The sequence below is a fragment of the Myotis yumanensis genome, unplaced genomic scaffold (genome assembly GCF_028538775.1).
Source record: "Myotis yumanensis isolate MYYU_CA2020_CCGP unplaced genomic scaffold, mMyoYum1.0.hap1 SCAF_12, whole genome shotgun sequence".
Classification (NCBI taxonomy): domain Eukaryota; kingdom Metazoa; phylum Chordata; class Mammalia; order Chiroptera; family Vespertilionidae; genus Myotis; species Myotis yumanensis.
The window spans coordinates 7,644,910-7,668,298 of NW_027223763.1; the positions used below are offsets into that span (position 1 = coordinate 7,644,910).

The 23,389-nt window shown below is 41.4% G+C and overlaps 1 protein-coding gene across 2 annotated transcripts in view; it reads left to right on the forward strand.

Annotated features, from left to right (window-relative positions):
- Positions 1-23,389, forward strand: part of SCAI (suppressor of cancer cell invasion) — an 80,916-nt gene that overhangs the window by 15,721 nt on the left and 41,806 nt on the right. For both annotated transcript variants that reach the window (XM_070430701.1, XM_070430702.1), the window contains one exon: positions 17,181-17,312. In XM_070430701.1, the coding sequence (XP_070286802.1) occupies positions 17,181-17,312 (132 nt within the window). The remainder of the gene's footprint in view (positions 1-17,180; positions 17,313-23,389) is intronic.

Below are 23,389 nucleotides of genomic sequence, written 5' to 3' on the forward strand. Positions count from 1 at the left end.
AGGGGCCGGGGGAATGTCAAGGGGGGGAAAAAAGGAGACATATGTAATACTCTTTGTAATACTTTAAGAAATAAAAATTATTAAAATATTAAAAAAAAAGAAAATTGGCCTTAAAGTAAAATTTAAGAAAACTGGCCTTAAAGTATAAAAAAATTCCTATAGTTTTAATTTATTAGCTATGTGAGAAAGTTTACTTGACTTGTCTGAGATTGTAACCTTATTTATACAGCTGGAATAGTAGGGCTTACTTCAGATGGTTGTTGAAGAGTAAATTAAATGAGGTAGTATTTATAAACTTTTCTTCACTGCCTGGCATGTAGAAGGCATTCTTTTGGTTATTGTTATTATTGTTTATGTTAATATTACTATCTTTTTATTCAAAATTCTGCCTCCTTGCTGTTAAAAAATCTTAATCTGGAGCTCAGGATATATTATGGGGTCAGAGATACAGGGAATTTCTAGGGGTTTTTTGGAGCCATGGAAATCATTTAGGAGAGGACTGAAAATCGTCCCTAACAGATGACTTGTGTTTAGAGGATGCAGAAGAAACCGATAAATGGCCAGAGAAAGCCATCAGAAGAGAATTAGGAGACCAGTGTCATGGAAATCAAAAGTTGGGTTGCTTACCAGGTCAAATATTTTCTTCAGAAGTTCGTTTTTTATAAAAGTGAACGCACATACATATATACTAGAGGCCTGGTGCACAAAATTCATGCACGGGGCAGGGTGTCCCTCAGCCCAGCCTGCACCCTCTCCAATCTGAGACCCCTTGGGGGATGTCCAACAGCCTCTCACAATCTGGGACCGCTGGCTCCTAACTGCTTGCCTGCCTGCCCGCCCGCCTGATCGCCCCTAACCCCTCTGCCTGCCAGCCAGATTGCCCCTAATCACTTCCGCCTGCCTGATCGCTCCTAACCACCTCTGCCTGCCTGCCTGATGGCCCCTAACTGCTCCCCTGCTGGCCTGATCGCCCCTAACTGCCTCTGCCTTGCCCCATACCCAGGACCCTGGATTTCTTCCTCTGGCCGGTCGCAGGCACCCAGGACCCGGGCCGGCTTCGCCTGGGCTGGCCACAGCCGCAGGGGACCGTGGGGCGGGCGACTTGTCCCTCTCCTGGGCTGCAGGTGCAGGCCCATCCACTGACACCTGGGACTGTGGGGCATGCAGCTTATCCTTCTCCTGGGCCGCAGGCACACGCACAGCCGCTGGCGCCTGAGACCGTGGGGCAGGCGGCTTGCCCCTCTCACAGGCCGCAGGCGCAGGCATTGGCACCCGGTACCATGGGGTGGGTGGCTTGTCCTTCTTCCTGTCGCAGCCCCAGCCACTGGTGTCCAGGATTGCAGGGCGGGCGGTTTGTCCCTCTCCTGGGTCGCAGCCTGGCTGGTCCCATTCCTCTCTTGTGAACTCATTTGTGCCTGGCTGGTCCCCATTCCTCTCTCCCCAGTGTTGAGTGTCTGAGGCGTTACGGCCTGACAGCGTGAGGGCATGATGACCATTTGCATTTTAGCTTTTTATTATATAAGATAACTTTTTTTCATTTCACAGATTTTCTTAGATGAGGTGAGGAAAAGTGAAGGCCACGAGTATAAGATGGATCCTTATGAAGATTTAGTTGTACAGAGAAGGAGAGAGAGGAGAAAGGTTTGGGTTTGTTTAGGAAAGAAAAGAATGAGCATGTTTTGAACCCGAGAGAGAAATTAAATATCCTGGCCAGAGGATAATTGATGGGCAGGTCATGGTGTATAGGTGGAGGCCAAGAAGAGCAGCTGTTCTTTGGGAGATGGAAGAAGACAATTTGAAGTAGTAGCACAACATGAGGAAATTCATGTTTAATGGCCTCTATTTAAGGGGGGAAGTGGTGAATGAACTTCTTGAGATAATAGCAGATCAGTGTTCCTCATCTGAGGGTGGTTTTGCCTCTCAGGAGACAATTGGCAATGTCTGGAGATGTTTTTGATTGTCACAGTTGGGGAACGTGCTAGTGGCATCTCGTGTGCAGAGGGCAGGGATGCTGCTGATCTTATGTACAGGACAGTCTCCACATCAAACAATGATCTGGGCCCAAATGCTTAAGAGTGCATATATCTAGGGTAAGGGCATCTTTTAAAAAAAAATCTGTAATTTTGCCAGTTGAGAAGAAATGGGAACGGAGTGAGAATTTCGATATTGTAGATGTGATTAAGGGATAAGAGCATGTAACACAAACCCAGGAATTATCTCACATCTGCTAACATAACAACAAAACCCTCAGATCTCCTGCTTCAGCCTGGGTAATTGCTTTTGGCATAATAGCTATTACCTCAGACAGACTGAAAGTTTAATAACTAGATGGGAGATTTCCCTGTGTGGCGCACAAATAGGAAAAACACCACCATAGAAGCTATCTCTCACATCTGACCCCCCTCCCTTCCTTACTTTACCAGCAGTGCAACTGTGCCTCGCTGCCAGGCCTCATTTCAGCATTTTTAAATTGTAATACTGTCGATTATCAGCTTTCCTAATTTTTTGATACTTAACATTGAACAGCCCTAAATGAGTTTAAAGAAATCTTGGTATGCATAAGAGTTTGTCTTTTAAAGGCTTCTGTTTGATTTTATGTACTCATTTTGTGCAAAATAAATGTTATATTGCTTTATTAAATCTCTTTTATGCTTGCAATTCAGATTTAGCATCCAATAAGCGGTCATTTTTATTGTTATTTTTTTCAGTTAATGTTCTAAATGTGTTCATATTCTTAAATACTGTTAGTATTGAAAATTCCCATTGCTTGTTGACTGTTATTTTTAAGTCTTTGAGATTCATGAAACATCCATAAACTCTGCTTCTTTGAAATGTAGGTTTATTTCAGGTAGCATACTCTTTTGAAATATCCAGAATATATTTTACCAATAACAGAAGGATATTACTTGGAAATGAAAACTTCACCTAAGAGATACAGAGAATAACAATACACATACAATTCGTACAATTCTTTCTTTTCTCTCTGCCTCCTTAAATCATAAGGTTCTCAGGAATCTTGAACGTCCTGTTTTTTTTCATATGAACTATATGTCTCTAAGTATATTTCTGTATTTTAGCATTAACATATTGATGGTTATGTACACATATAAAATAACATTAATCGTTTTCAGGCCTTTAAATTTCTTCAGGAGTTTAAAGAACCAGAATAAAGAAGATATAATTTATCTGATTTTAATAAATTCTGCATTGATTCTTTTTGGTGTTCCCAGAAGTCAGTGTATATATAATCTTTCTGCTCATCCATGAGCAAAACTACAGGGATGAACCCACGAATTTTCCCTCCTTTTAAAAAATTCCTTCTGCCTAGCTGGAGTGGTTTAGTTGGTTGAGCATCGTCCTGTGCATCAAAGGGTTGCTGGTCCAGTCCCTGGACAGAGCACATGCCTGGGTTGTGGCTTTGATAACCAATCAATGTATCTCTCTCTCCCTCCCCTCCCATTTCCTCTCTTTAAGAATGTCCTTGAGTGAGGATAAAAAAATTCCTTCTTCTCTCCTCCAAAAAGTAGGGGGCATGCAGGAGGCAGCTGATCAATGATGCTCTCTCGTCATTGATGTTTCTATCTCTCTCTCTCCCTTCCTCTCTGAAATCAATAAGAATATATTTTTTAAAAAAGAAAATCACCATATATTTGATTATGCAAATAATAAGGTTTGGAAGGGTGTACACTTATTAACTGTGATGGAGAAGAGAACACCTCAAAGGATTGAGTTGTGGGGCACTTCACCGTTCTGAGGTTGGGTGATGAGGTGACCCCTCAGTGGAGACTTGAGAAGGAGCAGCCAGTGAGGTAAGAGGAGAAAATGATGTCTTAGAAGACAAATAGGAGTATTCAAGAGAAGAGAATGACCAACAGGGCCCAATGCTGTTGATAAGCAACTTTAAAAAAATGTATTTTTAAAAAATATTTTTATTGATTTCAGAGAGGAAGGGAGAGGGAGAAAGAGAAACATCAGTGATGAGAACGAGAATCATTGATCGGCTGCCTCCTGCACGCCCCCCACTGGGGATCGAGCCCACAACCCGGGCATGTGCCCCTGACCAGAATCAAACCCGAGACCCCTCAGTCTACAGGCCGACGCTCTATCCACTGATCCAAACCAGCTAGGGCAAAAAAAAAAAAAAAAAAGAAGTATTTTTTTTAATTTTTTTAAAAAATATATTTTATTGATTTTCCACAGAGAGGAAGGGAGAGGGATAGGGAATTAGAAACATCGATGAAAGAGGAACATCGATCAGCTGCCTCCTGCACATCTCCTGGGGATGTGCCCGAAACCCAGGTACATGCCCTTGACCGGAATCGAACCCGGGACCCTTCAGTCCGCAGGCCGACGCTCTATCCACTGAGCCAAACCAGTTTCGGCAAGAAGTATTTTTTTAAATTAAATTTATTGGTGTAACATTGATTAATAGGATCATATAAGTTTCAGGTGTGGGCTTCTATGTTACAGTATCTGTATATTGCACTGTGTGCCCACCACCCAAAGTCAAATAATCTTCTGTTACCCCAAAAAGTAACTTAGATGAGGACTGAGAATTGCCCGTTGGATTTATCAGCACGGAGATCATTAGTATTGATAGAATGCTTCGATGGAATGATTGGTGTGTGTTGGAGAGAGATGGGAGACAAATTGGAGACCACTATATCGACATGTCTTTTAAAGAGGTAGTCTGTGAAGAAGATAGAAAATAGAGAAATAGCACGAAAGCTAGAGGGGAATGCGAGGGGTTTTAAGTTGGGAGATTACACAGCCTCTTTGAAACTGATGACCATTGTGCTGTAGAGAAGAGACAATGGATGATGCTGTAGAAAGAGAACGGTTGATGGACTGATGTGCTTGAATAATAGCAAGGGATATGAAAGCTAATGCATAAGTGGAGGCATCGACCTTACAGTTCAATCAAGGTCATGGAAGGAAAGACAAGGAGGTATATGGTTCAGATGCAAGTGGTTGGTGTAAGTGTGGTCGGGTGTGTGGAAGATCAGTACCGATTGCCTGTGTTTTTCAGTGAACCATAGAACAGTTGCCATCAGCTAAAGGTGACGATGGAGAGCAGAGAAGGTGAGAAACAGTGCTCTAGGAAGGTAAAGAGTGAAGGAACGAAGAAAATGTGGTGGGAGCGCCCATTTTGAGGTCCTGAATTGAAAATGAGCCCAGTCAGTATGATTGTGTTTCTTCAGCCATGGTTAAGATGCAAGCTCAGAGTAGGTAGAGGATTGGATTTAATCAAAGTAATAAATAAAACTCATTGTTCACTTTGCAAGCTGTTTTCAAGAGGTTGATGATGTGAATGGCATTTAGAATTTCAGCTTTTTAATTATACGCAGTTTTGGAAGGCTATACTTAGTGAGTGACAGGTCATTTAAAAAAAAAGAAAGGAAAAAGGCATGGCATTGTTTCAGGAAAGGTTCTTGGTTGAGCATTACAGGCCCTAATTCCAGCCAATTTAAGCAGAAAAGGAATTTATTGGAAGGTTGTCAAGTACCTCACAGCACTGATCTGGTTCAGAAAACAGGCAGGAACCAAGGGAATTCAGAGATCTGGAATTACTGCCAGGGTCACACCACTGGCACACCTTGGTGTTAAGGATGTTTGGTTTAACGATGCTGATGCGATCTGAGTATTTGTGTTCCCCCAAAACTCATATGTTGAAATTCTAACCCCCAAAGGTAATTGGTGGGGCTGTTGGGAGGTCCTCAAGTCATGAGGGCGGAACTTCATGGGATCAGTGCCTTAAAAACAGCTCCAGAGTCCTGGCCGGTGTGGCTCAGATGGTTGAGCGTCGTCCTGTGCACTGAAAGGTCACTGGTTTGAATCCCAGTCAGGGCACGTGTCTGGGAATGTGGGCTTGATCCCTGGTTGGGGTGCATACAGGAGGCAGCAGATTGATGTTTCTCTCTTCTGTCAATGCTTCTCTCCCTCTTCCTTTCTCAAATCAATAAAAAACATTTTTTTAAAAAGCTCCTGAGGCATCCTTGAGTCCCTTTCTAGTATGTGAGGATACAGTGAGAACTGTGTAGCTAGAAGAGAGCCTTTACCCAACCAGGCCAGCACCCTGATCTCAGGCCTCCAGCCTCCAGAGCTGTGAGAAATAAATACCTGATGTTTATAAGCCATCTAGTCTGTGGTATTTTGTTATAGCAGCAAGAATGGACAGACAGATGCTGCCATATTTTTTTAAAGATTTTAAAAATATTTTTAAAAAGGCTCCACAATAGATGATACTGACTGAAATTAAGATGGTGACAGTGGAGATATAAAGAAATGGACAGATTCACAAATAGCTCATTAGGTTGCTACTAAAATTCATGTCTTGGGGAAAATTATATATTTTTTATTCTCCTCCTCCTCCTCTTTCTCTTGCTCCCCCTCATATTCCTTTCTTTTTCTCCTTTTTTCACCTTGAAATACAGACCTTTCTAGAGGCCTTGATGCAATCTTACCTTGCACAGGGCAGGGTAAGATTCTGCAGTGTTCATATTATTTATTAGAAATTTATATATATATTTTTTTAAAAATATATTTTATTGATTTTTTACAGAGAAAAGGGAGAGGGATAGAGAGTTAGAAACATCGATGAGAGAGAAACATCGATCAGCTGCCTCCTGCATATCCCCCCACTGGGGATGTGCCTTGCAACCAAGGTACATGCCCTTGACTGGAATCGAACCCGGGACCCTTGATTCTGCAGGCTGACGCTCTATCCACTGAGCCAAACCAGTCAGGGCTAGAAATATATTTTTAAGCTCCTGTGTACAGCAAGCATGTCAAACTCGCTGGCCGTGGGTTTGACATGCTTGGTGTACAGTATAGTGCAAAAGGGGTTGCTAGTTATAGTCATTCTAGAATTGGGTTCAAGTCTAGACACTCAGAAATGATTTCTTTATTCCCAGGCACTACATGACTGCTGAGTAGGCTGACCAACCCTTTCCTAGGTGTGGGTCACTGAGACTACATGAATTCACTTACATTTAAGATCCCCCCCCCCCCCCCCCCCGCCAGGACTGATTAGTTCCTTAGTTTAGTCTTTTTACATATCAGTTATTTGAAATAGGCCAAATGCATATCCATTATTTTAAAAAGTAATGAGAAAGAAAACTAATTTTTAAAAAGTTCTCTTAAGACTGGTTTTCAAATGGAATTTATTAGAAATGGCTAAAATAGTTCTTTTTAAAAAAAATATATATTTTATTGATTTTTTACAGAGAGGAAGGGAGAGAGATAGAGAGTTAGAAACTTTGATGAGAGAAACATCGATCAGCTGCCTCCTGCACATCTCCTCCTGGGGATGTGCCCGCAACCCAGGTACATGCCCTTGACTAGAATCGAACCTGGGACCTTTCAGTCCGCAGGCCGACGCTCTATCCACTGAGCCAAACCAGTTTTGGCTAAAATAGTTCTTAAAAATATAGACTCCAAACCCTCCTGAGTCATATATCTAGAAGTAGGTTCCAGAAAGCCTATATAATAAAGAGGTAATATGCAAATTGACCCTCACTCTGTCACCCCATCACAAGATGGCTGTGCCCACAGCAGAGGCGGGGTTCTCGTAACGAGCGATAACGAGCAATCAGCAGGGACCTGAGGCTGCGTGGCGCCAGGCCGAGGCGGGGGACCCGAGGCTGTGCTCCCCGCCTGGTGGGGCTTGACAGGGGACCTCAGGCCACACCCCCCACCCAGCGGGGCTTGACTGGAGACCTGAGGCTGCGCCCCCTGCCTGGCGGGGCTTGACAGGGTTGGGGCCGGCTGGGTCTGGATTTTGCCCAAGGGGGTGTGGCCAGCCGGGTCTGGGTCTCTCGCGATTTCGAGGTGCATGCGGGTTGGCAGGGACTTGACTCTGGGTCCCGTGGCATGCCCCAGACTCTGACAAGAGGAAGATTTTCGTATACATTTCATTTTCTTTCATCTCTGACACTCCTATTATAGAGAAAGGGCAATAGCAATATTAAAATATATCCTCTAATTCCCTTTTAATGTGCACGAATTTCATGCACCGGGCCACTAGTCTGTGTTTAAAAAAATTTCAGGATAGTCAGCCAGGTTTAGGAACCATAGCTTTTATGTTATTCAGACTAGTTTTACACTGTACTGGGAGAGGTAATTAAATTCTTCTCTTTTAACGGGAAGGGTCTATTATAATGACTGTTTAAATTTCGCAGCTTAATTTAATTTAATTATTACTTTAAAAAAATATATATTTTTATTGATTTCAGAGAGGAAGGGAAAAGGAGAGAGAGAGAGAGAGAGAGAGAGAGAGAGAGAGAGACACATCCATGGTGAGGGAGAATCATGGGTCGGCTGCCTCCTGCACGCTCCACACTGGGGATCGAGCCCACAACCCAGGCATGTGCCCTTGACCAGGAATCAAACCGTGACCTCCTGGTTCATAGGTCGATGTTCAACCACTGAGCCACGCCGGCCAGGCTAATTTAATTATTACTTTTAAAATGTATTTTTATTGATTTCAGAGAGGAAGGGGGATGGAGAGAGAGATAGAAACATCAATGATGAGAGAATCATTGATTGGCAGCCTCCTGCACGCCTCACACTGGGGATCAAGCCCACAACCCAGGCATGTACCCTGACCAGGAATTGAACTGGGACCTCCTGGTTCATAGGTAGACACTCAGCACCGAGCTACACTGGCTGGGCTCAACTTAATTTAAAAATATGGCTTTTGGTTTCATATAATTATAGATAGTTTTTTGGAGGTGATATAGGTGAATTCCATTAAGTTTTCTCTTGCCTGTGGCTATTTTGTAATTATACAGTTTTTATGTTATCACCCTAAGTATAAGAAACTTGTTCTCTGTATTACAAGAATATAGCTCCCTAAACATCAGCTGCAAGCAAGTTTATATATGAACAGCTAGATCACTGCTTCTCCAACTTAACGTGCATACAGATCACCTGGAGCGCTTGTTAAAATGCAGGTTCCATTTTAGTAGGTATGGGGTGGGGCTGAGGAGTCCGTGTTTCTAATAAACTCTGGCTGGTACTGAGGTTGCTGCTCTGCGGATCTCCTAAGAGGCGATAATAGGCTAGAAGAGGCTATCCTTTGAGCATTTATGTTTGTGTGAGTTACTCAGCTTTGGGGCATGTTTTGGGACTGTTTAGTTTGACCAAAGGTCAAGTTGTACATTTAAAGAAGATTGCATTATATAACCTTCTAATACTTTTCCCCTTGTTCTTGAAAATTATGGTACTACTAGAGGCCCAGTGCACAAAAATTTGTGCACTTGGGGGGGTGGGGAGGGAGGTCCCCCAGCCCGGCCTGTGCCCTCTCGCAGTCTGGGACCCCTCGGGAGATAACGACCTGCTGGCTTAGGCCTGCTTCCGGGTGGCAGAGGGCAGGCCCAATCCCTAAGTGCAGCCCCTGGTCAGGCTCAGAGCAGGGCTGATTGGGGAGTTGGGGCGCTGCCCCCTGTCATGCACAGAGCAGGGCAGATCAGGAGGTTGCGATGCCACCCTCAGTCATGCTCAGGGTAGGGCCGATTGGGGGGTTGGGGCACCGCCCCCTGTCACACAGAGAGCAGGGCGGATCAGGGGGTTGGGGCGCTGCACCCTGTCACACTCAGGGCAGGGCCAATGGGGAGGTATGGCTCTACCTTATCACACACAGAGCAAGGCCCGTGGAGGGGGGTTGGGGCGCTGCCCCCTGTCACTCACAGAGCAGGGCCCATCAGGGGGCTTGGGGCTCCGTACCCTGTCGCACACAGAGCAGGGTCGATCAGGGGGTTGGGGAGCTCCCCACTGTCACGCAAGAGCAGGGCTGATAGGGGAGTTGGGGCACCGCCCCCTGTCACACACAGAGCAGGGCGGATCAGGGGCTTGGGGCGCTGCACTCTGTCACACTCAGGGCAGGCCAATGGGGAGGTTATGGCTCTACCCTGTCACACACAGAGCAAGGCCCGTGGAGGGGGGTTGGGGCGCCACCCTCTATCACCCTCAGAGCAGGGCCGATCAGGGGGTTGGTGCACCGCACCCTGTCAAACACAGAGCCGCAGGGCAATCAGGGGATTGGGGAGCTCCCCCCTATCAGGCACAGAGCAGGGCTGATCAGGGAGTTGGGGTGCCTTCCCCTGTCACACACAGAGCCACAGGGCGATCAGGGGGTTTGGGCGCTGCCCCCTATCACGCTGATCCTGGTGCTGGGAGGCATATTACCCTTTTACTATATAGGATAGAGGCCTGGTGCACGGGTGGGGGCCAGCTGGTTTGCCCTGAATGGTGTCCTGGATCAGGGTGGGGGTCCCCACTGGGGTGTCTGGCCAGTCTGGGTGAGGGGCTGAGGGCTGTTTTCCAGAAGCGGGTGACTGAAGCTCCCAACTGCTCCTTGTTTTCTTTTTTTTTTTTTTTTATTCTGGGCCAGCTTTAGCTTTGAGGCCTCGGCTGCTGAAAACATCAATACAATGTTGTGGTCTGGCTGGCTTTCAGTCCGGCTGGTTTCTGGGGTTTTGTTTAGCTTCTTATTTGCAACATAGTATTTAGTTGCTTAGACTTGCAGCTGAGAGGCCCGCAAGTTAGGCAGGGAACATTGGAGTCCGCAGTCACTGAAGCAAGCAAGCCTCATGTTCGCTTCAGTGCATGGCTGCCGGCCGCCATCTTGGCTGACAGTTAATTTGCATAAGGATACGCTGATTAGCCAATGGGAAGGGTAGCGGTCGTACGCCAATTACCATGTTTCTCTTTTATTAGTGTAGATATGTAGCCTAAGGTTTTTAGTTTCAGGCTTTGGAACTGAATAAAAGAAGTAATTTCAGCATTCAATCTGCAGCAGAAAAATTGGTTTATCTACTTGAGGTAGTCTGAACTACAAGTAAAGTATTTAGTAATTGAATTAAGAATAAGAGGGACTGACATAATGTTGAGAATTATTATACATGCAAGATATACCTAAGGATTGGGAAATATGTGTTTTGCAGAATTGAGAATTTGGTGACGATTTATCATGTTAGAGCAGTGGTTCTTAGGTGAGGGAGATTTTACCTCTTGGGGCACATTTGGTAACATCTGGAGACATGTTCAGTTGCCATGACAGTAGGATGGTGGTGTTATTAACTGGTATCTAGTGGGCAGTGGCCAGGGATGCTGCTAAACATTCTACGGTGCACTAGATAGCACCCACAGCAAAGGATTATTTGGCCCAAAATGTTGGCAATGACAAATAATAAGAAACCTTATGTTAGAGAATATTCACAAGTACTTGATTAGTTTTTAATTAAAAATAATACAGAAAATACAAATAGAAAATAACCATTTGTGTTTCCACTAATCAAATTTAACCAATGTTAACACTTATCTTACTTGATTTTAGGCTTTTGGTCTAAGAAATATCATTCTATTATTTTGGGGAAACTAAGTCACAATTAGCATTTTTTTTCTTTTTCTTTTTGGTTTTTAAGGTTTTCTTTTTTTTTCACAATTAGTATTTTGAATTCAAACAATTTAGAATGTGAAAGTAATGAAGCTATCTCAAGTCTCAGCAGCCAGAAATAACCACTCATTATTACCACTCATTATCCCAGAAATCTTTCCATGTAAATATACATACAGCTAGAAGCCTAGAGAGAAATGCTTTTATGACATTGGGATCATATTGTAAATGAAGTAGGAAAAAATATTTTTTAAATGAAAAAATTTAATCTTAGAATGAAATAGAATAGAATAATTATCTCCCATATCTCCATCACTCAGGCTTCAACAGTCACAAGTTCGTAGCTGCTCTCTACCCACACCCACTCCTAAACATCACATCATTTCATCTGTTAATATTTCAGTGCCTGCCCTTAAAACATGAGGACCTTTTTTTGAGCCATTATCACACACAATTAACAATTTCCCCGATTCATTCTCTTTCCTTCTCTCTCTCTCTCTCTCTCTTAGTATGTTTTGTTCCAAATTGAGTTTTGATTTCCATTGAGATCGAGCAGTAATTCCATAAAGAAAGGGAAATGGGTGCCGCATAGACCAAAACAAATGCGACCTGCCACACTCTTTTGTGTCAACTTTGGTTTTTCTTTCTAGGATGTCTTAAACTATTTGGTAATGCTGTATAAAAATAATGAAATACGCCTTTATGTCTCTTTTTTACTCTCTTCATTTTTTTAAGCTGCTTTTCTCATCTTTTTCAATATTTCTCCAAGATATCTTCCTGTTTGGGTGTGTTTGCTATAGCAATGGCCTCTGGGGACTATTCGCAGGAAAGCACCTGCAGGAATCATTTAACGAACTGGTGGTTAGCTTCTTGAGGGCAAGGAGCAAGTCTTACCATCTTTCTGCCTGTTACCATTTATGTGTTAGATGCCTGTCATTAATCTTGAGGGGATTGTGTCAGTATTGATTGGTCTATTACTCGAAACCATTTATAGCAAAACACTAAGTGTGCTCGTTTAGCTCTAACAGTGTGCACACAGGAGAATATAATCCAGATGTTAATGTTTGGTACCTGCATCTATGGGCAGCTTCTGCATAAAGAGATGAGACAGGAAATTTTACTTCCTCTGGTCACATTTTCTCATTTGTTCTCACTTACAATATGTCCTGGTTTGCTTGACACAGTCTCAGTTTTTGCAGTTCTGATGTAATTACTAATATTGTCCCTTTTCATTCACAGAATTATCCCAGTGGGTGGTAAATTAAATGGTAGGCCTACTTATATGACATTTAATGTGTGCCAGGCTCTCTTCTGAACTCTCTGTACATTCTCACTTAATCTCCATGAAAATCCTAAGTAGCAGATCCTGTTTTACATATAGGGAAGTCAGGGCACAAAGAGGTTAAATAACTTGGCCGAGATTGCAGTTATGTTTGAGTAGTGACTGGTGGAGCCAGGAGTTGAGTGCAGGCAGTTTCTTATCAATGCGCGTAAGCACTCTGCTCTGTGGTCTCTATGCGGGCCCCAAACATACCTGTCTTTGTAGAATACACGCTGACCCACTGGAGTCTCCTGATAATTAATCCGCATAGTTTTAGGTCAGCATCTGGCTAAGGCTTTGGGAATTTGAGGGGTTTCCTTTTCTTCACAAAAAACTTGTCAGTTCCTCACATTCCACAACACCAATCTGATGATAATCAGACTTCTTTCTCAGAAGGTTGAACATTTGCCTTTTTCATTCTCTTAGTGACAGCTACTTGGCATTCCTTCCTTCCTGGATTTCAGTTACGAACGTTCCCAGCTTTTGCAGATTCTCAAGTCCCTGCCACAGTCACTTTCAGCTATCTTTGGTATAAATAAATTCATGGACACATGCACATACGCACACAGTGTCTCCAGCACCTGGAACAATGCCTGTCATATGGCAGGAACACAAACTTTTTCACTGCCTTTGATCAGTTCGTATTTTGGAATTATCTGGGGACAGTATTCACAGGCGCTTTACAGAAAGTTTTTTCAGACAGCTACTGCTTTCAGGTAGCTTACAGTTTAGTAAGGAGATGATGGATGTACTGGAAGAACTGTGATATAAGACAGCTGAGCTGTGTGAGTCAAGTACTTGGCTACAGAATAACTGCCCCAATAACTACCCCTTGTTTTTAAGGACAGGCCTTGAGTTTGCCAAGAGTAGAGTCCTGACAGAAGAATAATTGTCAACCTAGACGAGAGGAGGACTCTGGCAACTTGACACGGGTCCTCTTGTAAGAAATCCTCCATCAGCAGTACTGTCTGTCTTTATATGTACGTCCTCATCACGGCACATTCTGACCTCTTGGTAGTGATAAGCAGCAGGAACAGCTGGAACTACTCAGCAGCAGAGAATTTTATTTTTTAACTAGAGGCCTGGTGCACAAATTCATGCACAGGTGGGGTCCCTCTGGGTGGCCTGCAGGGATCGGCTGAAACCCGTAGTCCAATGCTGCCTGCAACTCCTACCTGCTGCTCCCACTCATTCCGGCCCCACTGTGCCTGCTGCGGGCTCGTACCCAATCAGTCCCTGATCGGGAGAGGCTCGTGCTGCCACAGCAGCGCTCGCCAGCCGTGAGTCCTGCGTCTGGCACCCTCCCAAGGGGAGTGGCCTGCAGGATCGGGCTGAAACTGGCTCTCCGACATCCCCTGAGGGGTCCCGGATTGCAAGAGGACATAGGCCAGGCTGAGGGACCCCACCAGTGCACGATCAGGCCGGGGAGGAATCGTGGGAGGGCTCCAGGGTGTTTCTGGCCCATCTTACTCAGTCCCGATCGATCGGCCGGACCCCAGCAGCAAGCTAACCTATCAGTTGGAGCATCTGCCCCCTGGTGGTCAGTGCATGTCATACTGAGCAGCATTCGCATATCATTAGCATATTATGCTTTGATTGGTTGTTCGGTTGTTCTGCTGTTCAGTCTATTTGCATATTACCCTTTTATTATATAGGATAGGATGTGGAAGCCTGGTGTTATTTATTTGATTTTTTCAATGCTTTTTAGTTTAAAGTCTATTGTTATGCACATGGTCTTTTTTCTTAATAAAAACATTGTCTATGTTTATTATAATATAATTGCATTTTGCTTTTTTACTTTCTTACTGGATATCTTGATAAGATGATATGGTAACATTGAAACAGATTTGATCACAATAGCCTAGTGCAGTGGTTGGCAAACTGCGGCTCGGCAAACTGCAGGTCTTTGGCCCCTTGAGTGTGGCTCTTCCACAAAATACCGACTTCTGTGCATGGGCCACGAAGTTTCAATTGCACTGTACGTGCGTGCCCGCACGTGGTATTTTGTGGTATTTTGTGGAAGAGCCACACTCAAGGGGCCAAAGAGCCGCATGTGGCTCGCGAGCTGCAGTTTGCCGACCACGGGCCTAGTGAGAGAGGGCAGCATTCATTATCCTCACTTTACAAATGAGGAAGCTAAGTTCAGTTAAACCATCAGCTGTGTGACTTTGGGGGAAAACAGCACAATTGGGACTTGTACCTGGGTTTTAGAATCTAGATTCAGTGTATGTCACATGGCCTTATTTTAACTTATTAGATTGATTTCTTTTTATCGATATCAAGATAAGGACAATGAAAGTTGGGATTATATCACATCGAAAGTCCTTTTTAATGAATGTCATTATAGAACCTAGTCCAACTTAATTAGTCCGTTTCCATTTCTGAGTTGACAGGCTTATTAACACCACTTTGGTGATTGTAGAGCTAATAAATTCTATTGGAGGGGAAGTCCTGTAGGGGCCACAGGTGGCTTATATGGTACCTATGTGCAAATCAGAAAAAGGCAGTCCCTCTAGGTCAGCGGTTCCCAACCCATGGGTCGCGACCCCTTTGGGGGTCGAACAACCCTTTCACAGGGGTCACCTAAGACCATCGGAAAACACATATATAATTACATATTGTTTTTGTGATTAATCACTATGCTTTAATTATGTTCAATTTGTAACAATGAAAATACATCCTGCATATCAGATATTTACATTACGATTCATAACAGTAGCAAAATTACAGTTATGAAGTAGCAACGAAAATAATTTTATGGTTGGGGGTCACCACAACATGAGGAACTGTATTAAAGGGTCGCGGCATTAGGAAGGTTGAGAACCACTGCTCTAGGTGGACTGTCAGTCAGAAAAAGGCATACCTGCTAGGGGCAGGTTGAGCCCGCACCAGGATGCTGGACATGGGAAATGCGCATCTGGGTTTGTCTACTCTGTCTCCTTTTTGTGGTACTTGAAAAGCAGGATCATGAATCTTATTCATATTAATGTATTCAGAAAGAGCTGGTGTGGTTTTTTTTAAGTGTTTTATTTATAGATAAAACCGTTTGTATATACCTGCCTCAGCACCTTGTACTTGTTCCCTGCACCTGGAACCTGAACTTCCCTCTTCTCTACTTTGCTCACTCCTTCACTTCACCCAGGTCTCCGCTCATATGTCACCTTCTCAGTATCACCTCACCTATCCCAACTAAAACATTACCCCAAATCACACTGTCTCCCTTTCTGCTGTATTTTCCACATACTACATCTTACCGCCTGGATATTATATTTTTAAATTTTTGTCTCTCCACTAGAAAATACACTCTGTGTATTGCCTGTTTTCTTCACTGTTGTATCCCAACACCCAGAATTACCAGTTTTAATATTTGTTGCCTTTTATTAACAATGTGCCCTTTCTGGACTATAATGTTATGAATATGATCTAATTGAATCTTATTAATACCTGTATGAAGGGTAAATATTATAATTCCCATTCTGGAATTGAGGAAATCCAAAAGCTTAGAAAAGTTCAATAACACTCCCAAAGTCAAATATCTAATAATTAGAATCATGCTTTGACAAGTAGATCTGATCTGATAGCCAAAGTTCATTTTTAAAAATTGACTTTAGTGAATCTTTTGGGTTTTGTAATGTTTTTCAAAGAGTGATTTCTAATTACTGGAGAGGGTGGCTTAAATACTATTATCTCGATTTAAGGGAAAAGAGAGGCAGAACCCATGAGGTTTAAAGCATTGGGATGAGAGATCAGACAACCCTGTTGTGGGATTGTAAGCTGGTGTGGCTGTTATGGAAAATAGTATGGAGATTCCTCAAAAAATTAAAATTGTACACTTAAAACTAATATAATATTGTCTGTCAACTGTAATTTAAAAATAAAAAAAGAATAAGTTAAAAACAGGACTACTATGTGACCCAGCAATCCCACTTCTGGGTATTTATCCAAAGAAATCGAAAGACTAATTCAAAAAGATATATGCAACCCCTATGTCCATTGCAGCATTATTTACAACAGACAGAATATGGAAGCCACCTAGGTGTCCCTCAATAGACAAATGGATAAAGAAGACATGATACCTATGTTTTCCATTTGTAGGATTATTTTCCTGAATGGATTTGTAGAATGGAACAAATAGATAACTAGGTTAAAAAAATAAACATTTTTCCATTCTGAACCATGTAAAGGAGTGCCTGGAATGTAATAGTCCTTCAAACAATGTTTATTGGATGAAAGAAGATTCTAAAACTCTCTTTCCAATATGGATGTAACAATTTTCAGTCCCACCGATAATACGAGATTATCTGGTCTCCCCCACCATGGTACATTTAAATTATCTGATGGCTTGCATGTAATCAGAAGAATTCTCCATCTTGAAAAAAAGTGTTATCAGATGGTGTAGCTAAGGTCTGTTTCTCTTTTTATTTTCACCTTCTTGGTTAATGGACATGTGTTTTCTTGCAGGACTGAATTTGCTCTTAAAGAAATCATGTCCTCTGGAGGTGCTGAAGATGACATCCCACAGGGAGAGAGGAAAACAGTCACTGATTTTTGTTATCTTCTGGATAAATCTAAGCAACTGTTCAATGGGTTAAGGTTAGTGGACTGCTGATACCTTAAATTTTTCTCTAGTTCTGTGTATTTCCCCCCATGGCTGAAGTATGGTACCTTTCTGAAAGTTATGGATAGAATGTTGCATCAATACCTGTACTAGAAGTGATCATGCTTTTTTTTCTTTGACACTGTTTCTTCATTCTCAGATGAAAAAACAATAGGAAAAGAGGGTAACTTAGTGTTGTCCTTGAGTTAAGGAGCGCTCTTTTCCCATGCTTTTTTATACATTAGTCCACATTATACCCCATTTACATCTGATCTTACACATTGGGGTATGGAGGGCTAGGAGCCTACCAATGCATAATGCAGGTGAATGGGGCCTCTCTCCTGTTGCAGTCTTTGTACACTTGTTTATTTGCTTGTTTCTTTTATTCTTTCTTTTTCTTTGGATAAAATATCTGTTGACTACAGTAATGACTGAGTGTTTTAGACAGTGTTATTTTTAGTTTAGCTGTGCATGCCCTGAACAGATTGGCAGCAGAAGCTATATGCACTTTTGTCCACATGTCTTTGTTGATGTGTTCCTGTGTGTAAGTGGGTAAATAATTTTGTACTGTTTTGTTCTATTTAAATCTCTCAGCCCTGCTTTTTCTTCTCTCCCTCCAATTTATAGAGCTATATTTCATACAATAAAAATACACCCATTCAGAGTTTACAATTACATGGTTTAGTATACTTAGAGTTGTGCCACTATCACCATAATCTAATTTTAGAACAGTAATCACCCCAAAAGAAACCCCATACCCATTAGCAGTGACTCTCCATTGTCCCCAGTTCCTAACCCCCGAATCAACTTTCTGTTTCTATGGATTTACATATTTTGGACATTTCATATAAGTAGAATCATAAAATATGTGGTCTTTTGTGATTGGCTTCTTTCACAAAATAGAGTATTTTTTGAGGTTCATCTATGTAGTAACATGTATCAGTACGTCATTCCTCTTAATTACAGATTAATATTCCATTGTGCAGATTTACCATATTTTGTTTATCCAGTCATCTGTTGATGTTTGAATTATTTTCCCTTTTTGGTTGCTATGAATAATACTACTGTGAACATTTGTGTACACAGTTTTGTGTGGACATATATTTTTAGTTCTCATGAGTATATATACCTATGGGGAAAATTGCTGGGTTATATGGCACTCTATATTTAACATTTGAAGAACTTCTAGACTGTTTTTCAAAGAGACTACATCACCAGCAGTGAATGAGGGTTCCATTTTCTTCACATCTTCACCAACAATTGTTATTGTCTGTCTTTTGTATGATAACCATCGAAGGGGGTGTGAAGTGGTATCTCGTGGTTTTTATTAAAATTTTTAGGGTGACATTGGTTAATAGGGTCATATAGGTTTCAAGTGTCAATTTCTATCATACATGATCTGTATATTGCACTGTGTGACCACTACCCAGAGTCAAACCATCTTCCATCACCATATATTTGGTCCTTTACCCTTTACTACCCCCCATGCCCTTCCCTCTGATAATCACCATACTGTTGTCTGCCTGTGTCTATGAGTTTCAGTTTTATGTCCACATATGAGTTTTGATTTGCATTTCCCTAATGACTAACGATGTTGAGCATCTTCTCATGTCTCAAATTTGTGTACCATATGCCTGACATGTTTCATCTTGCCATTTTATATCAGTGCTTTTTGCAGTACTGCTTTTTTAAAAACTAGGTATTATGTGAAGGGCCCTTTTTCAGTTTAAACAAGCTTAATTATTTCTACAAAAATATGTATCTGTGATGAATAAGTATATATATCCTCTGATTGTTTTGGGGTTTTTGTTTGAGAGGAGTGTGGCCAGGTCTATAATTTACTGAGAGATTAGTACTTTGGCTCTTTCTTTTTCTTTTCACTTTTAAAGAAAATTCATTTTATATATACTCACTGTATATATAAAACTATTGAAAAATATTTTGGTGAAGATATAAATGAAAAGTTGCCTATGATATGTAGTTAAACGTAAAAACAATATATTTTAAATAATATTTTTTTGTCAAAAATTCTGTATTAAATACTAGTAAATGTGATGAGTCCTGTTTGCTCTTAATGCCCATTTGGTCTCTTCCTTCTGGGGGGTGCTGATTTTCTCAGTGTCTGGTGCACTTGAGTTGTGTATTTTCTGTGCTTGTTTATATAAATGTTTATAAGTGTTTTGTTCAGTATTAGTCCTTGATTGGAAAGCAATGGGAAAGGCCTCTGTTTATGAGTTCCACAGGTCTGTGACCGAGTTCCCATGATGGGGGTTGGAGGCGCAGGTGGCATGCTCCATACTGCTCTACAATTCTGGTCCAAAGCTCTTTGAGCATATAAATTAAACACCGTTCTACTTTCAAATATTGACTAGGTTTTAGGCATTTCTTTTGAAATCGAGAAGATTTCTTTGGGAATAATTAAAAGAAGGGTGTTGTTGTTTTTTGTTTTTTACATTTGTGTTGGTCTGAATAGGAATCAGGATCACAGTGCTTATAGAGAACAAGAAATACATTGGCAGTGGTTCTGGAACAGCGTTTGCTCTTGGGGAAATGGGGTGAAGTGGGAATCCAGCTGGGATAGGGTCAGCTTTTAACATTGGCCCTCTTTCCCGGCATTCCTTGCATTGTTTGAGCTTATCTTTTGGCTTGCTTTCCTATTTGTTTTCTCTTTCTTTCTTGAGTTCACAAACTGGTGATGAAACTTGTTATTGCAGTGTAATGTACTTGTAGGAAAGTATACCTAAGGGTATTTTTTTTCAGACTGAATACATCCATGTGGCTGGTAATTGGATAAAGAAATAAAATGTATAGCACCTTGGCAACCCCTCATGTTCCCTCTCACCTAGACTTTTTAACTCTTTATGTACAGAGTGAGAAAGTGTATTTCAGTGCACGAAAGGCCTGAGAGTTTCTATATAATGTCTTATTTGGGTATAATAAATTCTCTTTTTACTCTCAAAGATACGTATTTTCACCTTACATTAAGCCATTCATCCAAGTTGTCAGAGACTTTTCAATTTCCCAGCTGTGACTGTCTTAATGGAGCTTTTTTTTCTTCCTGAAAATACCTTCTGATAATATGTGCATGATAAATAAACTTCTTTCCACTTACTGTGTAAGGAATCATAGTCCAGAGAGTGAGAAATGGGTAGAATGAATGGTATTGTGCTTAAAATAGCTGTTGCATGTAGTTACAGTAGTAATGAAGTGTTAGAAATAGCTTTGAATACTGTCAGAAAAATGATCAAAGCCCAAGTGCTTGCAGGGTTCTGGTTGCCATGGTGACGGAGCAGCATGGAATACTTGGTGGGATTATATAAGGCAGCATCTTGAGACATATTTGAGATACACAGCTGTGTCTACCACTGATACCCCTGACTTTGGTGCTTTGAAACAGCAGAGGCCTCCAAGTCACTAATTATTTGATTCCAAAGGAGCAAATACACAAAGCCAAAATAAGCGTTGGAGCCCATGAGTGTATATATGTACAGAGACGTACACCAACGTGAAGTGTAATGGTCTTAAATAAAATTCATGGCAGAAATTATTTGTATTAAATATGCTCCCAATATTTTACGTTAAAGAAGAAATCATCTACAATGTTTCCTTTAAAAGCTTATTTTTCGGAAGCCCTGGCTCCTGAATAGGAAAGATAACAGAAATTACCAGTTTGCTCCATTGTCTCCCTCTCCTTCCTCTCTCTTTCCTCTTTTTCTTCCCCTCCCTCTACCTTCTCCTTCAAAACATTAATACTTTCCCAGAGGCAAGTTTCACAGGCTGCTAATAATAAGGTATATGTTATTCAGAAATAGTACCCTAAACTATTGTACAAGTTTGTACTGTGTGTTTTCATTTTATATGGCTTCCCACTCAAAAGAATTGCCCTTGACTTTGAGGCAGACTGCCATCAGAGTGATCTAGAGAAGAAGCATTGACTAATAAAATTTTAATGTGAGCCACAAATGGGACTTAAATTTTTCTAGCAGCCAGATTTTTTAAATGTAAAAAGAAAAAAGTAAAATTAATTTTAATATATTTTATTTGATCCATTATGTCAAAAATATTTTATTTCAATATGTAATCAATATAGGAAAATTGAGATCTTTTACATTCTTTTATTTCCATACTAAGTCTTTGAAGTACACCGAGTGTTTTATACTTACATACATTTCAGTTCAGATTAGCCACATTTCAAGCACTCTGTAGCCACATGTGGCTATTGGCTCAGGCGAAGTCACTCCCACTTTCAGCTTCTGTTCTCAGAATGGTCCAGTGTGCTGTGCAGTGGATTCAGATCGGCTACTTTGGGGTTCTCTTCTTCCCAGGTCCATCAGATGTCCCATTTGTTTCTCCTGTCTCTTCCTGTGCAGATGCCGATAGCCTGCAGGTCTTGGCTGTTGCTGCTTTGTCCCCACCCACCTGTACTTTGGGATTTGAGGGTTACCTTATCACTTGGCTGTCATAACAAAATACCACAAACTGAGTGGCTTAAACAACAGAAATGTATTGTCTCTGTTCTGGAGGCTAGAAGTTCAAGATCAAGATGTCAGCAGGGTTGGTTCTTGCTGAGGCCTCTCTCCTCGGCTGGTAGATGGCCATTTTCTTGTTGTGTTCTCATGTGGCAGTCCTGCTTTGCATGGGCACCCCTGGTGTCCCTCTGTGCGTCCGAATCTCCTTCTTATAAGAACACGAGTCTATTGTATTAGGGCCCACCCTAAAGGCCTCATGCTAACTTACCTCTTTACAGCCCGTCTCCAGGCACACACATATTTTGAGGTACTGGGTAGGCATCAATGATTTTGGCTGGTTCAATTTAGTAAAGAGGGATGAATTGTAAAAACTTGGGAGAAAGTTCCTAAGTTTTGACATCTCAACATTACATTTAAAAATCTCTGAGAGTCAGGTTTAATCACCTGTACTACACTTCTTCCTGCCATAATTTCCCAACTTTTGTTGAGAGTTGAGAATTTTTAAAAAAGGACATCATTGTCATACTTTCAATTTCCTCTGAAGCCTTGGGAAGAGAATAAGAGCAGCCAATTTATGACACAGGTGCCTTGGCAAGATGTGAAATATAAGGTCATTTAGCTTACAGAGTAATTCACAGAGCTGCATTTCATTCAATTCTATGGACCATTAATTTCCCATCTCTACTGACAGTAATAAAGACCAAATGATATATTCAGAGTTTAAAACCAGAGTCATTCTCGGAATAGTAGAGGAATTTGTCTAAAACTCTTCATAAAATACCTTAATTTAGACTCTAATCATATTACAGTGGTTTTCTATATTAGCTTTCATGATATGTCTCATTAGAAAAAGGGTGATCATAGGACTTATCCTTTTAGGAAGTTAAAAAAAAAATTTAAACCCTATTTCAAAAAAGAAATTGCTACCTTTATAGCAAGTCTTCAGACTGGAGTGGTAGATGTTCTAAATTCTATTGAGGAAAATAGTATAGAATTTAGCCAATAAATCATAAAATATTTGTATATTATGACTTACTGTCAGGAACTTTGTTCTAGCTTTTAGATCATTTTTTATGTGCTTTTAGCTCTCATACAAAATTCCCTTCCCATAAAACTCAGTCATTAACTATCTGAAGTTCTGTAGTCTGAAAAAAACACTGAGTTCTGATTCTGTTTTCTCTCTTAATAAGATATAACTGAGGTTTATTAAATTTGTCAGTTTTAGAAACTTAAAGGAACTTGCAGGCAAATGCTTAACTAGAAAATTTGCCTAAAGACTTGACACGATACCTTTAAAGCACCCAGGGGTTGTCAGGTCTCATGAAGGTGATGTGGTTGCCTAATGCTTTTATATAATAGTACAGTCTTCCTGGCAGCAGCTAGTTGATAAGAGTCTTAAAGATTCTAGCAGCAACTTCCATTTTTAAATATCTGATTAGCTCTTCCTAATGCAGCTTCTTACTAGAGATCCCTGGAGACAGGAAAAAGAGGAAAGCTTGCAATAAAGGTGGAAACTAGTATCTATCGTTAACCGATTTCTGTAATCTGAAATGAGTTTTTACTTATCATAAGGATAATGGAAATGGATTAAGAAATGTAATTAC